Raw genomic sequence first — 16,831 nt, forward strand, 5'->3', positions numbered from 1 at the left:
AAACAAAAGTTAAGGGTTTTCATATCTATGATGACTTATCCAACTGAAAAAAAAAGTGGTCTCACCTACAGAAGTTTATACAAACCATCAAACCTAAACCAGCTCACAGAGTTACTGTGGTGGGGTGGGGCTGTCAGAGGGATCAGCAGTGCTTTTTACCTGGCTCTCCCTTGCCTGTTCGGCTAGGGATGGTATGGGCATGCAGCAAGCTAACAACTCTGTTCAGAGCAGTAGGCAGCTCTTCTTGACACCAGGAGTCATCTAATTCACATTCCGGTTTCATCAGGCGCAAGGTCACGTGGCTCACCAAAGTACCTAGTATGAAAGAAGAAAGAGTTCATGAGAGGACTAATGCTTCTCAACAGAAAAATTCCCCAGGAACACAGACCCAGGAGTTACAACTAAGCTCTGGGCAACAGCCCAGCCTGCAGAAGAGGCACAGAGAAGGCAGCACAGCTCCGAGGCTTACAGGGGACAGCTTCCTTCACACACGTATGTGCGCGTTACACTCACACCCTCCAAACTCTGCACAGGGAGACAGTCCCATTGCACCAAGTGCTACTGAGGGGTGGTCACAATGACTAGACAGCTCCTGTGCTATCCAGCAGTAGGATCTCTGGGACATCACAGTCATCTTCCTAAGCACTGTTCCAGGTTGGTTTTTCCTCTTGGCTGTCATGAGTTACATGGTCATGACCCACAGCTTGTTAGAGCAAGGATTTTCACCATCCTGACATAAAAATAATGTGCCCTGCCCTTACACAGCAACGCCAAACACTAACCAAAGGTTTTCAGTCGAGAAGGCATGACACAGGAAGCTAAAGAAAGAAAAGGATCCTTAATCCTTGGAGCAGCCAAAGGTGATCGAAAAAGCGGCAAGAAGGAACTGATGAGACCAGGGATGTACTGAGTCAGACCAGGAGGCTTTCTCTTTATAACAGTGTCCAGGAGTCCTAGGGCTGTTTCCAGCTCATTATCAAGCTGTAAGAGATCCAGTTCAAAAGGTTACTATAAAAACTTCATCAGGAAAATAATCAAGTTGTTAACTAATTTTTAATGAAAGAAACAAACAGGTCATGGCCAAACATTCTCCATACAGCTCCATTTTCCTTTCATCAAAAGGACTTGGGTCATGGTAGCTGCAGAGTTGGCAAAAAAGACCATCCAAACTTACCTCCTTCAGCCGTTTTCTTATCTGAGACTCCCTTTCCAGCTGTGCTTGCATCAGCTCCTTCTGCTTGCTAGTGAGTTGCACCTCATCCTTTATTCCTTTCTTCTTCTTTATCTCCTGCAATCAAAAGCCACGGACATTATTAACCACGAATTATTTGATATCATTAAAAAGAGCTGTCAGCTTTTTCTACAGGGGATGGTTATATCATCCTCCCCAGCGCAAACAGAAGTCACCCTTTAATAAAAGAACGCTCCAGTCAACCTGGTCGTTCCTTTCCCCAAATTCTTCACCCCCACCTACACCCATTACGCCGGCCAAACTGAACACAACCGCTGTTGACATGATGGAGGCCCCTATTTAACAACCCTTCCTGAAAAACTTAATGTATCGAACAAGAGATGAAAAAACAGCTATTACCAGCCAGTAAGCACACTCACAAACAAGTAGAATAGCACATAAATTGATACAAATACAGATAAAAGAGAAAACTGATACATACGGATATAAGAGGAGACAACATTTAGGTACTCAAGCAGCTCAGAGAATCTTTCTCAACAGTTACACACATATTCCAGAAACCACAAAAAACCCCAGATGAGATAGCAGTGAATGTTCTGACAGGAGGTGACTTTCCTGTTCCCATCAACTCACCTCCTTCAGCTCCAGCTCTATGATTTGCTCCTTGAAGGAATAAGCTTTGTTCTCCCTCTTCATGTTAGCCTTTTTCATACTATCCTGTTGAGCACTGAGAAGGAAAAGCACAGAGAAGAATCAGCACTGCTCTGGACTAAGATCCAGACACACAAATCGGGGAACTCCTGTCCAGAAAGCACCTGGCAAAAAGCACCCACTGCTCGATGCCAGCAGCAATCACTCCCCAGGTGCACAGAGAAGAAATGATAAAGTCTTACCTCTGGATTATGGATTTGTCATACAGTTCTCCCTCTGGTGTCTTCATGATGGCAAATTCCTCTCGAGTAACCTGGCACAGAGCTGGATTCTCCATCGATGCTGAGATAGTGCTGATGAGCTGTGGGAGCACTCTACCAGGTGAAAGCAGAGAGAGAGATCCCACTGCATTCATGGATGACTATCAGAAAAACAAAGGAAAAAACCACTGTGATCAGTATTTCTTGAAATGGTCTCAAAAAGTATGTCCTGTTGACGTATCCCACATTGTGTTCTAATTCCCTTGACTCTTGACTCATACCTACAACTCTACTTGGTGGTTGGTACACCCCTTAAATCCCAGCTCCTTTTCAGCAGATATTCTCTTTGAACCTGCCTTTTCCTCCACCTTTCAAATCTCCTTCCTTGTAGACCAGTTAGTACCCAACTCCTCCAGAAAACTCTCCTGTTCCAAAGTATCTCCCAAAACGAACACATGGAAAGCACAAGTTTATCACCTGGTTCTCCGGAGTGTAGGCAGTGATCCTGGGTAAGATGTCATTCAGGTGTTTGGGAATGAAGTCTTTGGGATCTATCTTCATCTTGATGAGGAGGGCTGGCCAAAGGCCTGGCTGCACTGCCACTAGCACAGGAATAAACGAGCATAATGAAGAGGAAGCAGACTGCTAATGAAACAAAAAGGCAAGATAAAACCCCCCCACACTGGCCATGAGAGCGGTGTTACCCTTCACTTACCTACGGACGGATGGTGGCTCACCAGCAGCATCTCCAGAGCCAGCTTTTCTGGCTCAAAGGAATCTGCATCAAGCCCTGCCACACTCGAGATGACACAGAGTGCCTCATGAAGGACACGGGGAGGAATGTATGTCTTTCCCAGCTCCGACAGCTCTCCCGACTCCAACACCAGGACCTCAGGAGGCAGAACCTGAGTGGACAACTTGTCATTGACACATCACCCCCAGCCTTCCCCAGCCCTGAGCACCTCTCCACACGGTAACACCAACCACAATACTGACAGCAGCTCCCCCTGTCAGTACCAACAACCTGAAGTTTTCAAAGGAAAGGGATAACAGCGGAAATGAAGCACAGATACGACAGTGACAGAAACAGTAAGAATGGAGGACTACACTAGATTTGGCAAGACAGGGTAAAATAATACTAAAATACCGTTTTGGCAAAGAGGACTTTGGACAAGGTTGAACCAGCTGGCTGGGAACAGTATGCCCAACTTCTGCAGTCTAATTTTATCCAGTATCTTTTCAAAAATACCTTATGCAGGCTGTATCTGTGACATGGGAAGACTGTTTACAGAGTCCCAGCCTTGGTACCTTATTAATGCAACATAATCTATTCTACAGCCTGACACGGTGCTGGCTTAGCAGCATGCCCCGTAATACAGCATACATTGTTTCCTTCCTCATTTATCGTCTATTTTTGATAGCAGTTGTTACTAAAGTATTTGTTTTACATTTGTTTCAAAGAGCCAGCCTGAGCTGTAAGCCACGGAACAACCAGGATACCAAGAAAGGAACTAAGCACTTCTTCCAGCAGGGATCAAATCTGAATTAAAATCATAGAAGGACATGGAAAACTGCAGCTTCCTTCCTAACTGCTTTTGAGTAACTTGTCTTCTGTGTATGCAGGGAAGACTAGGCACACCACAGACACTGCATTATGCAGAATCTGGTAACAAGTGACATTCTAGGAGATCATCTGTAGCTGAATCATCTTCATATCACGCTGTATGTCAACACTAACAGCAAGTCTAGGGTAGGGAGGTGACTGGCAGCATACAAACAACTGTCTGAGCAGAGACTACACTTCTTGACTACTCACCTTATGAGAACTGAGAACCACTTTCAGCTCCTCCAAAAGCCCATAGGCCAGTTTGTACCCTCCCAGAGAGGACAAGAGCTTCTTAACTGTCTGATGGGCCTGTCGACGAACATGCCAGGTCCGACTCAGCAGCACTGCGACAAGGGCACGGTGAAACTGCCTGAAAGCAGAGAAACAAACAGGTTTAGCAAGGGAGGCAGCTCTGCAAACCAACCAGGCACAAAAGAGTTCAACATGTTGTGCAGAGCCCCGGGCCACCCCTCTCCACCGCCCGCATTAACACACGGGGATCAGACAGAGATCAGTGGCAGGACGGGCAGTCTACGTACTGAACTTTACTTTCAGGCAGACGCTGCGCGTGGTCCAAGAGCAGGCGCTCTGTCAGCTGCAGTACTGTACACATGGCTGTGGGAAAAGACAAAGATTTAAAGTAGCATGAGACTTCATAAGGAAACAGATTTTATTTTTTTTTTACCTGAAAACAAACAAACACCAAGAGGGACACGTTAAAATAGCTCCCCAAACTGAGCCTCTGTAGAATCTTCTCAGTGAAGCTAGAGACAAATCCAGCTCAGATCTGCCAAGACTGGGAACAGAAATGGGAGCTAATAGAAATGTTGCTAGCTGGGTTCCAGCAGAATTTTCTTGACCTATTTTTGTCTAAGTCAACAGTGCAAACAAAACGATAAACACCATGCTCACTGCATCAGGACTGTTAACTCCTGAGCGCTGCCAAAAATGCCTCAGTGACAACAAAATGTGTATTCAATTCATACCAAACTGCCTAACGCTATCTGAAGAGCAGCCTTGGCCTTTTACCTACCATCTTCTGAGCTTCAGCTGTCACTAGGCCCTCTGGTTTGTGTATCAACGTTCACCCATGTCACAAAAGCAGGAGCAGAAAGCCCTGAAGCATGGGGTGGGTTATAACCCCTATCAAGTACGGTCCAGGGGACTTTGACATTCAAGGCATCAGACAGTCTGGGGACGCTAAGCTGGATGTTTTCGCTTAAATAACCAGTAACAAATCACGACAATATTTACCCTCAAAATATCAGCATTAATTTTTGGAGCTAACTTCCTAAGGGAGCAAGATAAAACTTCCCAACTCGTGCTGTTTCAGGACACCTGCAGGCTTGGGAGGGAAAATGAATGGATATACACACGGGCTTCAGGAAACACAGATGAAATGATGTTATTTACCATTTAGAAAAGTTTACCTCTTCAAAGCTTTGTACAAAAGATACATTATTTCATTTCAGAGAAATGATTCATGAACTCATTTTCAAAAGTTTCCGTTTAAAACACTCAGTAATATTTTCTATTGGGCACATTCCTTTTTTTTCCCAATCTTTAAACTCAAGAGAAGAAAACAGAGCATAGAGACAGTAATTTATAACCCAATTGATTTCCTATCTGCTATTACTCTTCCCCTGTGTACCTTAACATTTTCACCTACAGGTTTTCTTCTCCAGCCTTACGTTACTTTTTCCCATCTTCTTAATTTCAGGCTTCTCCACATCCTTTACCTTGGCTGCAACTATTTACTTACAGACTGGGACACCATACAGGCATGTTTTGTATTGGAAAGACTTTTACAGAATACGCAGATTTGGAGTCATGTGTTTGATAACTCAGGTTCATTAAGAAATAAATCAATTTGTTGTCAAAATTTGACTACAACTTCTGAAAGAGCATGCCGTTCATTCTGACCTGAAACTGGATCCCCCACGGGTCACAGAACAGGGCTAACAGCAACAGCAGCTCTTGTAAGTACTAAATAATAGTTAAACAGCAACAGGATATACAATAATTGACAATTTACCTTCCTCTGATGCAGACTGTAAGAACTTCTCAGATGTAAAAATTTGTTTTTTCTCATCCAGAATCAGCTGCCAGAAACCACTCAGCTTAGACTCTGACAGGAGAAGAAGAGATGTCTGTCAAGGATGTTTCAAAATAAGCCGGAACTGACCATTGTACATAAAATACGGTAGAATTCTGTCTCCCAAAACCACTCAAATTATTTCTAGCTTTACTTGTCCGCGGTTATCTCATCTCTCTCTGGGAACTGTGAGCATGCCTGAAAAACACCTGCTGACAAAAATACATTTGTCTGACTTACACCTGTGGAATGTAAAGTCTGTTTCACCTCACTCTTTCACAGGGCAACCCTTCCAAAAAGTGAAGGGAAGGAGGGAGCTGGTGTGTTGCTTCTGACAGACACAACACACCTGGATTTCATATCCTGGCAGATGGGTGAATTCAGACAGTTCTTGTAACATCCTCTAATGGAAGACAGAATTCCAGGCCTCATGTTTCCAAAGATGTTTTGTAAAAATACTACACAAATAAGAAGCAAGTAATACTTTCAGTGCATCAGTCAAGTCCTAGCATGGTGTGGGTGGCCAGCTTCTGTCAGAACATAGAGGAATACTGCCCTAAGTGAATGGAACCTGTACCTTGCAAAGGCATGGAAGAACAAGAATTCTTCACGGACATAACAGAGATGGGAATAAACCTTTCCCTGGTCTACACAAGGGCAACGATTCCCTGTGCAGAAGCAATACACAGATTAAGGAACAGTACCTCATGCACACAGTCGAGAAAACACGTTAACCCTCAGAACCTGCTGATACTGATTTCTACTTAATGTTTTGTGACCTTACCAGTTTGTCCCTCAATTACAGACATCCTGCAGATCAACAAAGCTGCAGCAACTCCTTCAGTTACCATGGGAACCTGAGTACTTTGAGATGCTGCTTTTTCTACTGTCTGGATCAGCACTGGCAGCAAGTCCATTCCCTGTAATAATGTGTCGCCTGAGGAGACAGCAAGAGACAAGTTACAAAACAACATGGTCCTTCACACCACAAGGGATCAGTGGTTCTTCTGTTGTCATCAGACAAGGAAAGGAACCAGACACATCCTGGGAAGACTCTGAATCTCTCAGGGTATTTGCCAGTCACCACTATGATTACATTTTAACTGTGAAGATGATAATCACTTCAGTCCTCACAGATAAATCAGCCCACTTGTAATAGAAGAAAGTTCATGGGACACAAAAGAAAATGCTAATTCAGTTAAATTAAAGGAACTCAAATCACAGGAAGTCTGACTTCAGAGTATGTTTCCCTAAGAGAGGAAAAGTATATTCCTGGCAAGCCATGACCATGTGTTCCAACATTCACCAGTCAAGGAATTCCACTGATCTGCAACCCTCACTTCCACAGAAACTGAGCTAGGTGTTCCTGGCATTTCCAGGAGCAACATCTCACACACAGTACTGGAAAAGGAAACAGAAGACCTGTAAGTACTGCATGTAGACAATCACAGGTAGTGTTTTAACCATAAATTCTTAAGAGTCAGGATCTCTATGTCCCAGCTGGATGCTTCACTGCGTGGGTCAAAGCAGCAGGAGCCAGCATTCCAGTGGTGAGTAAATTATTTTGGAATATGAATGTCTTGGGCCCTGATCCCTTGAACAGCTGCAGATATCACACACAAGTAATCCCCCTGCATTTAGTAAGCATGAGCAACTGCAGGCTTGCCATACGATGCCTCTGAAAGGACCACCATCCTGTGACAGCAGCTTTTAGGGTGGTTTTTCAGCCCTATGATAGCACACAAATCCCTGGTAGCTACAACAGAAAAACGCAGAATTACAATTCCACTCGTATCCATATGGAGAAAGTGACGGCTAATCCACTGTACCTATACAACACACTGCCTTACTGACCTCTTCAGCAAACGTGTGACACGATGGCACACTGCACAAAGGGGACAGCACCAAAACTCAAAAGGATCATCAAAAGTTTAGTTTCTGAAGATCTTCAGCTCAAACACAGTAACTTTACAATTATTTGGTATTTTTTTAACACTACTGAGAACCAAAGCCACAGACCAGGATCCCAGCATACTGGGTACTGTATGAAACAAAAGCAGATTCCCTGAGCTAAAACCCTTACAGTTTAAGTCCTAGACAAAAATAAAGCAATCAAAAATTACTTTGGGGGTATATGAAAAGACAGCATGATGGGCAGCAAAGCTAGTTACACCAGGAGAAAAACCATCTTCAGAGGCTTGAAGGGAAGAGAGTTTAAGGAGAAATACAAAGGACAGATGAACAGTTTATTGCCTTACAAAACCTTTCTCAATCCACACAGCTATCTATTCATATCAGGAAGTACAAAAGTCGATTCCTCTGCTCTTAAGCCACAAAGCTGGCTGCAAAGTTTTACCTTTGAAAGAGGCTAGCATGCACTGCAGGTAGGCATGTCTCACAGCTGAAGTAGAGGTTTTAAGGCTGAAGGCTTTCTTTAGCCATTCTACCAGCTTCTTAGGAACTTCCGTGGTGAATCGAACGCACCAAAGTGCCAGGACAGAGACCGCATGAACCAACGTGCCTTCGTGGACTAGGGAGTAACACAGAGCTTGTGTCAGTACAGCAAATACATAAAACACAGGCACATAAAACAGACTGCGGGTAACAACATCAGGAGGAGGCAGGAAAAGACTGCATGTGCTTGAGAGACACGGCACTGTGTCTCCATGGGGCTGCTCATCAAAACACAGCGATGGATTTGGTAACACAACAGGTGAGAACCTGTATTTATCCTGAATAACAGGTCATGTGAAAACCCCACACAAGACAGAAGCAGCTTAGCAAACCCAGAACAAAGGCAAGAGGTCTCACCTTCTTGTTGCAGGAACGGGATGAAGAGCTCAGCCACGGTTCCAGACAGAGCTTGGCTAGAGGATCCAGAAACCACATGGTGACTGAGGCTGCCGATCCCTGAAAGAACAGAATTCTCTCATTAGTTCCCAGCACTTGCTGCAAAAAAAAAAAAAAAAAAAACCAACACACACCAAAATCAAGAACAATGCTTCACATATCAATCCTTGCACACATCTCTCTCTTGTCACTGCAGCTAGATGTCACACTCACCACGTACCGACATTGCAGGACCTCTGCCTTTGTTTTTACCCAGGATACAATCCACTTCTTCCTTGCACAAAACATTTTAGCCTACCAGCCAATTATTTCCTTTGAGGATAAAGTCAAGAACTGGCAGGTGGTATCCAGCACCTTCTATGACATTAACCAGAGCCAATTCAGAATGCCAGATCCCTTTCATTCAGCCTTCTGCTGCATTTCCTCTACCAGAGAAGCAGCTTTCTCCTAGGATCCTCACCTGAAAGGACACTCATCTTCTGAGCAACAACTGTCAGCTTCCCTTCTGAGCCTGCCAACAACAAACAAACGGGTGAAGGCTGACTTACAGTCAGACAACGGCCACGTACTGCGTCAAAAATACAAAAGCTTGCCCTGTTACCCCTCAGCCAGGTGGAGCCACCCCTACCTTACAGGCAGCTAAAGCCGACAGAAAATACAATACGCAAAACTCCCCGAAGCCGTCAAACCCTTACTCATCTCCACTGCTATTCCTACGATTTACTCACCCCCTAAGATGGCAAAAAGGTGTCTGCCCAGCGACTCCACAGCTGAAGGATCACTACACTGTCGAGCCAAGTTCTTTAATGCCACAACTGCTTCATCCATCAGCTGCACGCTGTTGGACTTCAGATGACCTAGAAAATAATGCCCAAGCTAAGAGCCCCTTATGACAAACTGCATAAAAGCAGCCACACACGGACATATCTTCACACGTGGCTCGACTCAGCTTCTGCAACCGTCACATGAACCATTCCAGTTCCAAGTCACAGTATCATCCTCCCACCCACACAAAACAACCTCTACACCAGTAACCATGCTGTCGGAGGTACTGCCAGGAAGTTGGAAGGAAGCTTTCTTCTGAATTCACCATTCCCTCCAGAAGTCAGAGTACTTACCGGCCAGTCCCTTCATGATGTCTAGAGCATACTGGCTGAGATCCAGGTTCACAGATACCAGCAAGCAAGAGATTGCTGAAGACAGAAGAGATAATGGCATATTACATTCTGTTAAGTAACTGGTTTTAGCAATTTAATACACCCTTCCCCGCAGTTCACATCAGGAGTGGACAGGGTCAGTGAGGAGTAGGAAGAAAAACCGCTGAAATTGATTCCTAGTGAACAGCTAAATTCAGGATTATTCTTAGCACTCAGCTGTGAAATTCTATCCTCAGTGCAAACAGCAGCTATCACATACCCAGACTCCTGAGATCACGCCACAAACGTTTCTTCTCCACATCCAACCCCCAGATGCCAGAGAGTCCTGCCGCCTGCACCCACGGGACCAAAAGCAGAGTCCAGAGAGACACGCTCCCCCCACAACTCCAGACCTCCAAGGAACAGACAGGGCAACGCAGAGATAACAGACTCACTTTCAATTACGTTCTCAGGACTCCGCAGCAGGGATTTCTGCAGAGTTGGCAAAACTAAGTCCTTGAATTCAGCGTGAGACATGTACCGAAGAAGTGGGGAACAGCTGTCCTGCAAAGGGAACGAGGTGCTCAGCACAGCAGTGGGCACTGCACGCAGGACAAAAGCACACACAGCCCTGTAACAAGATGTCTCACCAGCACGTGCTTCTGAGGCTTTGTCTTGCTCATAAGGATGGTCTTCAAGTAGAAATCCAGAAGAGCACTCTAAACGGGGAGGAACACCAAATTACAGCCACATCACAACCTACTCACAGCTCCCCACGCACCAGAGGCAAGCCAGGTTTGACAGCCCACCTCATTCCCCTCCGGAAGGCAGCCCTGTCCACTGAGCAGAAGCTGTGCTTCCATCCTCACACAAGACAGTCCAGCAGAGATCAGCGCTCTCTGCTCTACCCTCAGGCCAACACTCAAAACGCACCGAGCGCTAAATGCTGCCTTCCGTTCCTACAGCGGGGCAGAAGGCAGAAAGCTGGAGCGTTGCCCATCCGCATAAATACAGGGGTCACAGCAAATGCCGCCCGTCTGGCACCTCCTCTGCAAATCTATCCCAGTTCCAGTCAGGGGAGCATCACTACTGAACCGACAGGTAACGAAACCAGGGCAGATGCAAAGAACCAACCTCACGGAGACGGGTTTAAACTAAAAGTGGGGAGATTTAGACTGGATATCAGGAAGAAATTCTTCATGGAGAGGGTAGTGAGGCACTGGGACAGGTTGCCCAGAGAAGCTGTGGATGCCCCATCCCTGGGAGTGTCCAAGGCCAGGCTGGATGAGGCGTGGAGCAACCTGGTCTATAGAAGGTGTCCCTGCCCATGGCAGGGGGTGGGACTGGATAATCTTTAAGGTCCCTTCCAACCCAAACCATGCTGTGATTCTATGATCTGTCCACCTCCTTCTCTGTGATGAGAAGTGATATTGCTTACTGCCAAAAAACCACCAATACAGCAGATTTTTTACCTTGTGGCGTTTAATAACATCAATCTCTTTCTGGACTGTGCAAAACTGCACCACGAGTCCCAGCATTGCAGCGTAACTCTGGTTTGGTTCAAGACCAAGAATGACAGATAGGTACTGATCCACCAGATCTTGGTTCTGGAAAGAAAAGGAGGGAGGCACATTAACCAAGCTGAACCTAGAACAGCTACTGAATGTGGTCACGCATGGTATACATCACCTCTTTCCACAGCCTGTTCAGTTTCTTCATGGCCCCATCCACTGCCTGTTTGTGAGAACCTCCCAGGACTTCCAAAAGGAGCAAACACTGAACCTCCACCTGTCAAGGGAAACAGCCAAGAAAACCTTCATGCACCTGCTTCTTAGAGAGCCCCTATCAAACAAGGCGTGTCAATGTCAGTGATTAGCTGAATCTGCTTAGGAAAAAAGTCCTTAGGTCGTCAGTTCTTCCAACAAGCTGCCATTGTTTTCATCCCACATGCACCACTCTGCAGAACCAGGCGTAACAGTTTTGGAAACTCTGGCTCTGAAAACAGCAATTTGTACCAGATCCCATCTCTTCTTCAAATGCATTCCAGCTATGCTGCGAGGTGCCAGGAGCACGGTCGCAGGTTCAGGTCGTAGGCGAGGAGACAGCAAAACGCTGCTCGAGACCGTATGACAGAGTATCACAGGCAGCTGCTTCACGGGAAGCACAAGGAATTCACGCCCTGCTGCAGGCTGCACCTCGGAGGCACCACCACCTCGTCGGGAAACACTGTCGTAAACCACGGGACGCAGAGCGGCACTGCCCCGCTCTCGTGCTTTATACACCTCCTGCTTCCTCCAGCGGGATTAAAATACACCAGAAAGCAAAAAGGGTTGTCATGTAAACCTGGATTTTAATATAAATTATCAGTTACGTTCAGAATTATTTGCAATGTTTCAGCAACTTAAAGGTATGAGAAATATTTACGTCCTTATCTCCAAGGGATACTGCTGCAAACCACCTACCAGTTTTTTCCATGTTTCCCCCTGTCTCTTTTCAGGTGTCGGAAAGACTGTGCGTACAAGCAGGCATGTCCAGGAGAGTGCCAGCAGAGCTGCAGATCCACTGCTCTTACTGTTGTACAGACAAGAGAGGGAGGTAAATCTACAGTATGGACCTTGCCCCCTCTAGTCATCCTTGCCCGAGTCAGAACATCATCCTGTAAGTGAGGCCATTTCATCACAGAAAAACACAGCTCAAGTCTTTGCTTTTAAAGGAAATAATCAGCTCTCAGAAGCTATGTGTTGCAGCTCCCGTTTAACACTCAGAACTTCTGAATGGCACAAAAGAGGCTAAATCTCGCCTGCTGGGAATGCAAAACCTTAGCAGAAGACAGACCATTTTTGGATCTTCCCAGCAGCATTACAGAAATGAGAGTTAAGCACTTTGCCAACTGAAAGTGCCCAAAAAGTGACTCAAGATTTCTCATCTGCTGCTCAGCTTTACTGTCAGAGCTTCCCAGCCTCAGACTGCCAGTTCCTTTCTCAGCTTACACTCCCTCCTGGCACACCACTCAGCTCTGCTTTCTGCTCACTCTCACCTCCCCCCTCCGCTTCAGGTAACGGATCCCACCCTGCAGCTCCCTGAAGATCCGCACCCGTTTGATCTTCACCCCAAAGTGAAAGAATGCAGGAAGCACCCTTGCGCACGAGGCCAGCCGTGCTGAAGGGGGAATACTGCGTCGCTGCAAGCCTTTAAACCCGGATCAGCTACTTCCCTGAAAGCTGCACTTCTGTTCAGCCACGGAGGCACCGCAGGACGGCACTCAGTGGCTGTACCAGCTGAGCAGTACCTGAAGTCACCTTCTGGAACCACCGGTGTTCCCAGATGCTACTGCAACACAAGAGCAGCCCCTTCCTCGGCTCAGCTTCAAATGTCATTATCTCCCTGTCTTTAACAAGGTCTTGAACTCCACCTGCTGGACACCAGATGGGCGAGGAAATCCCCCTTCCTAATCATTTTGGAGACTATTGCTTGGTAAAAGATTTGTTCCTACGTCTGCAGACTCGAAGGTTACCAAAGGCAAACCCGCACCTCAGACCCAACCCACCAGCAGTAACACCAAGCCAGTCCTTCCGCTTTCCCAGAAGACAGGAAAGAAGCATGAGAAGCACACTCAAATGGTCATTGCAGCCCTGCCTCTAAACATTTTTTGGCAAACAGCAACAGAAAAACCGGTCTGAAGGCAAGAGCGACTGCCCAAAACTCGGAGCTGCTGCCCCACAGAGCAACTCATCCAGCACCTGGGAACTCCAGCCTTGCCGCTGATCCCTGAAGACTGAAGTGACTGCAGAAGGTTCTTTGCTGTTGCGTCTGGCTGGGATTCTGCGAGCTGCTGAAGAGCCAGCTGCAGGGCTCGGCGGGACGCTGCATCGCTAGAACGGAAAACGTATCCCCGTGAACATCACAGATCCTGCCAACATTACGTATCTTACTACCCCTGCGTCACACAAAGGACTCTGCTTCCTCGTTTCGGCAGCTGAGCTAACAGTTGTTTTATCCTTGCTGTTCCAAGAAGTGGAGAAGTTTCTGGCAGAAAGTTCCATTCCCTTCCCCAGCCAACAGTAGTTATGTCGAGGCTCCCCAGCAGGCTGCAGAAGAAAACGCAGGATCTGACAGCTTCTCTACAACTGGCCACAACTGAATCCAACCTCAAAGTGTCCCAAGACACCTCAGCCTTGCTTTGCAAGGATGCGGACTTTCATTCTTGCAGACCGAACCACAGGATGAAAGCTTTCCTTTCAAAACCAAAGGTGAACCACGAGGTAAGTCTCGTAAAACTGTTTAATGTCAAGTCTAACTGGAGAGCTACGCGCTAGCCAGCATCCTTCGGCAGCATCCACCCCTGCCACACCGCGTGCTGACGCCGCCAGGCACTCCGTACCTATTTAACTAACACACAAGTCCCGACAGGTTAAATCATACAGCATTTCCACAGCAATTTACTCACCGGTATCGGTGCAGAGTAAGGCAGAAGAGTTTGCAGAGGCCTTTCACTGCACCCTCTGGGAGATCTGTAACAGAAAGTATTGCAAAATAGTCCTTCCCAAATTGATGAGCTCTTAATCGTTAACACAAACATGATGCACTTCACAACAGAGATCAGTGAAGCGCTCACATCCATGAAATTGCTTGCAAGGATCACAATACAAGTTCTCTCATTTTCTACATTTTATGGGAACTTTTAAAAACAATGGAGCACGTGCTACGCCACAGCCACCTTCAGAAAACGGGAGCAATAACAATCATTTTTTAAAATTTGTTCCAACTGGTTTAATTAGGACTGGCTAAGATCTTCCATACTCCCCTCCTCTACATGTACACACGTACATGCGTGTGCATGAGCGTACGCATTCCATGAACAATTACAAAACCAAGCCAAGAGTCAGGAAACCAGCAACTGACACACTAGTGAAAAACGAATTCGCATGATGCTACAGCTACGAACCGGCACAGCACGCATGCTGGGAACTGGAGATCCACATTACCGACAACACCCAGGCGTAGAATTAACCCTGCGAGAAAGCGCAGGATGCTGCCAGCCCCCTCCCTCGGCACGCTGCCCCTCCAGTGTCACACAGCCTTCCAAACAAAACACTGCAACCTCCTTCTCCACCCCGGAGATCAAATTGCTGCCCCAAAGCTTTTACCTTTCCCAGAAATGCATTTTCCCAGCTCACTGAGGATCTCTCGCCGCTCCTTCACGCTGGCTGTAGTTACCTTCACTGCAAACCGCTTCAGGGTATCGGAAACCTAAAAAACCCCACGGAGAGGAAACAACATCAGACGGCCTTTGCTATCAACACACAGGACACCAAACCAGGGCAAGCAAAACGTGTCACCTGCTTCCACGCCACCTCTGAGTGACTGAATGTGAGCACCCATGGTCTCACCTGCTGGGAAAAGGGTCACTGTGCAGCTACGCACAGTTAAACGCGGCTGAAGGACAACTGCTTCCGGCTTGTTAACCTCTGTCCCTGTAGGATACATTTATCCCTCTAAAAGTAGGACAGCGCGAGAGGCAGATCGACAGCCCAGAGTGCAGGTCTCCTAAAAGCACTCAAAAAAGGCATTTCCAGGATGCAAAGGTGCTTTTCAGTGTATGTTACCTCCTAAAGCCCACACACCCCCAAAGGGGGCTTCTAACTGCCCACACCCCAGGGCTGACTGTAACGGCCCGTCCTGAAAAACCACCCAGGCTGTCAATAGCTGTGAAATTCCACACTCAGACCCAGGAAAAGAACGAACCGCTCGCACTTCTCTTTTCCAGAATCACCACGCACATCGCGGGGACACAGCAGGCTGCACCTGGTTAGCGAGCTCCTTCCGCGCTATCAGCAGCGCTCAAGGTCACCCAAGCAAAACAAGAAAAGTCACATCACACAACAAATGGGGTGTTTTTCATGCCTGCGCTACCGTGTGCCCAGACCTGCCAGCGGGAAGGGCCCCAGAGCACGGCTTAACTCCTGCAAAGAGCGCATTCCGGGTGGCGCAGAAGCAGCGGGATACACCGCCTGAGTTCCAGTTCCCAGCGACCTGCTCCTTCCACTGCGGAAACCGTTTCCACGAACTCCCCGGTTTTGCAAGGTATGCGAGACGAGAGACTCTGCGTGGGCTCACCAGGGCTCAGCCGGGTCCACGCTCACGGCTGCTGCATTTCTGCCCACCAAAACCCAGCTCTCCAGGACCGACTTTTGACATTCATCTCTTAAACCGAGCAACTTTGTACCTTTAATAATCATCACTGCCTTCAGGAAGGGCAACAAATAAACATTTATCAAATCTGTCCCTTCCCTCTTCAGGCAGAATTCCACCAGTTTTGCCCCAGCCAACGTTTTTCTTGGCGAGGGAAACTGGCAATTGAGGAATGGCCATTTGCCTCCTTCCGTCTCAAGAGCTGCCTTCGGCGAAGCTTTTCTGCTGACACGCAGGGTAACCCAGAGCCTACCTGGGATCCAGAGGCTGTCCCCCCCCCCCAACCCCGTGACCACCTCACCCCCCTCAGCTCCCCTCAACACTGCCCACACCTCTGAAGGTACCGCCTGACCTCCGGAGGCTGCCCAAGGTCGTCACCATCAGGCTGACAGAACGAGGTGCCATCAGGGCGCCCGCTCGCCTTCTTTCAAACCCTTCAATGACACGAGCTCACCGTACGCCGACTCAAGCCGGGCAGTGCTTACGCACGCTGCTCAATCGCAAGGAGGGAGATGTAGACACGAAAAACACGTTAAAATTACCCCGACGGTTTAGAAATTCCAGATATAAATCCCATCTACCAGCACACGACTTCCCAAGCAGCTTGGTGACTTAGCGCAAACCACGGCTTCCCACTCCCCGTGGAGGACCCACCGGGACAGGCTTCATCCCGCTTTTCCTTTTTACGAGAACGCATCCGTACGCACGTTCCAACGCCAGAGCGCAAGCAGCTGCTGCCAACCGGGACCCAGAACAAACGCGTCACTGGGGAGTGCGGACCTGAGCCTGAGGCGGCTGGGATTTGCCCTGGGAGCATCCCAAGCGGGAGAAGAAGCCGTCAGAGCGCAA

The 16,831-nt window shown here is 47.4% G+C and overlaps 1 protein-coding gene across 1 annotated transcript in view; it reads right to left on the minus strand.

The window, feature by feature from the left end:
* Positions 1-15,040, minus strand: part of GCN1L1 (GCN1 general control of amino-acid synthesis 1-like 1 (yeast)) — a gene marked incomplete at its 5' end in the record, with an annotated part of 40,506 nt that extends 25,466 nt beyond the window's left edge. The window contains 24 exons of the mRNA XM_010153988.1: positions 160-315; positions 783-981; positions 1,175-1,288; positions 1,826-1,919; positions 2,086-2,264; positions 2,581-2,705; positions 2,819-3,008; positions 3,920-4,079; positions 4,249-4,324; positions 5,745-5,837; positions 6,589-6,741; positions 8,161-8,334; positions 8,616-8,714; positions 9,115-9,165; positions 9,383-9,511; positions 9,773-9,847; positions 10,246-10,354; positions 10,441-10,509; positions 11,263-11,397; positions 11,480-11,578; positions 12,253-12,361; positions 13,531-13,662; positions 14,238-14,301; positions 14,938-15,040. Coding sequence (XP_010152290.1) covers positions 160-315; positions 783-981; positions 1,175-1,288; positions 1,826-1,919; positions 2,086-2,264; positions 2,581-2,705; positions 2,819-3,008; positions 3,920-4,079; positions 4,249-4,324; positions 5,745-5,837; positions 6,589-6,741; positions 8,161-8,334; positions 8,616-8,714; positions 9,115-9,165; positions 9,383-9,511; positions 9,773-9,847; positions 10,246-10,354; positions 10,441-10,509; positions 11,263-11,397; positions 11,480-11,578; positions 12,253-12,361; positions 13,531-13,662; positions 14,238-14,301; positions 14,938-15,040 — 2,887 coding nt within the window. The remainder of the gene's footprint in view (positions 1-159; positions 316-782; positions 982-1,174; positions 1,289-1,825; positions 1,920-2,085; positions 2,265-2,580; positions 2,706-2,818; positions 3,009-3,919; positions 4,080-4,248; positions 4,325-5,744; positions 5,838-6,588; positions 6,742-8,160; positions 8,335-8,615; positions 8,715-9,114; positions 9,166-9,382; positions 9,512-9,772; positions 9,848-10,245; positions 10,355-10,440; positions 10,510-11,262; positions 11,398-11,479; positions 11,579-12,252; positions 12,362-13,530; positions 13,663-14,237; positions 14,302-14,937) is intronic.
* Between the last annotated feature and the right edge of the window lie 1,791 nt (positions 15,041-16,831).

The sequence above is a fragment of the Eurypyga helias genome, unplaced genomic scaffold (assembly GCF_000690775.1).
Source record: "Eurypyga helias isolate BGI_N326 unplaced genomic scaffold, ASM69077v1 scaffold15666, whole genome shotgun sequence".
In the NCBI taxonomy this organism is placed as follows: Eukaryota; Metazoa; Chordata; class Aves; order Eurypygiformes; family Eurypygidae; genus Eurypyga; species Eurypyga helias.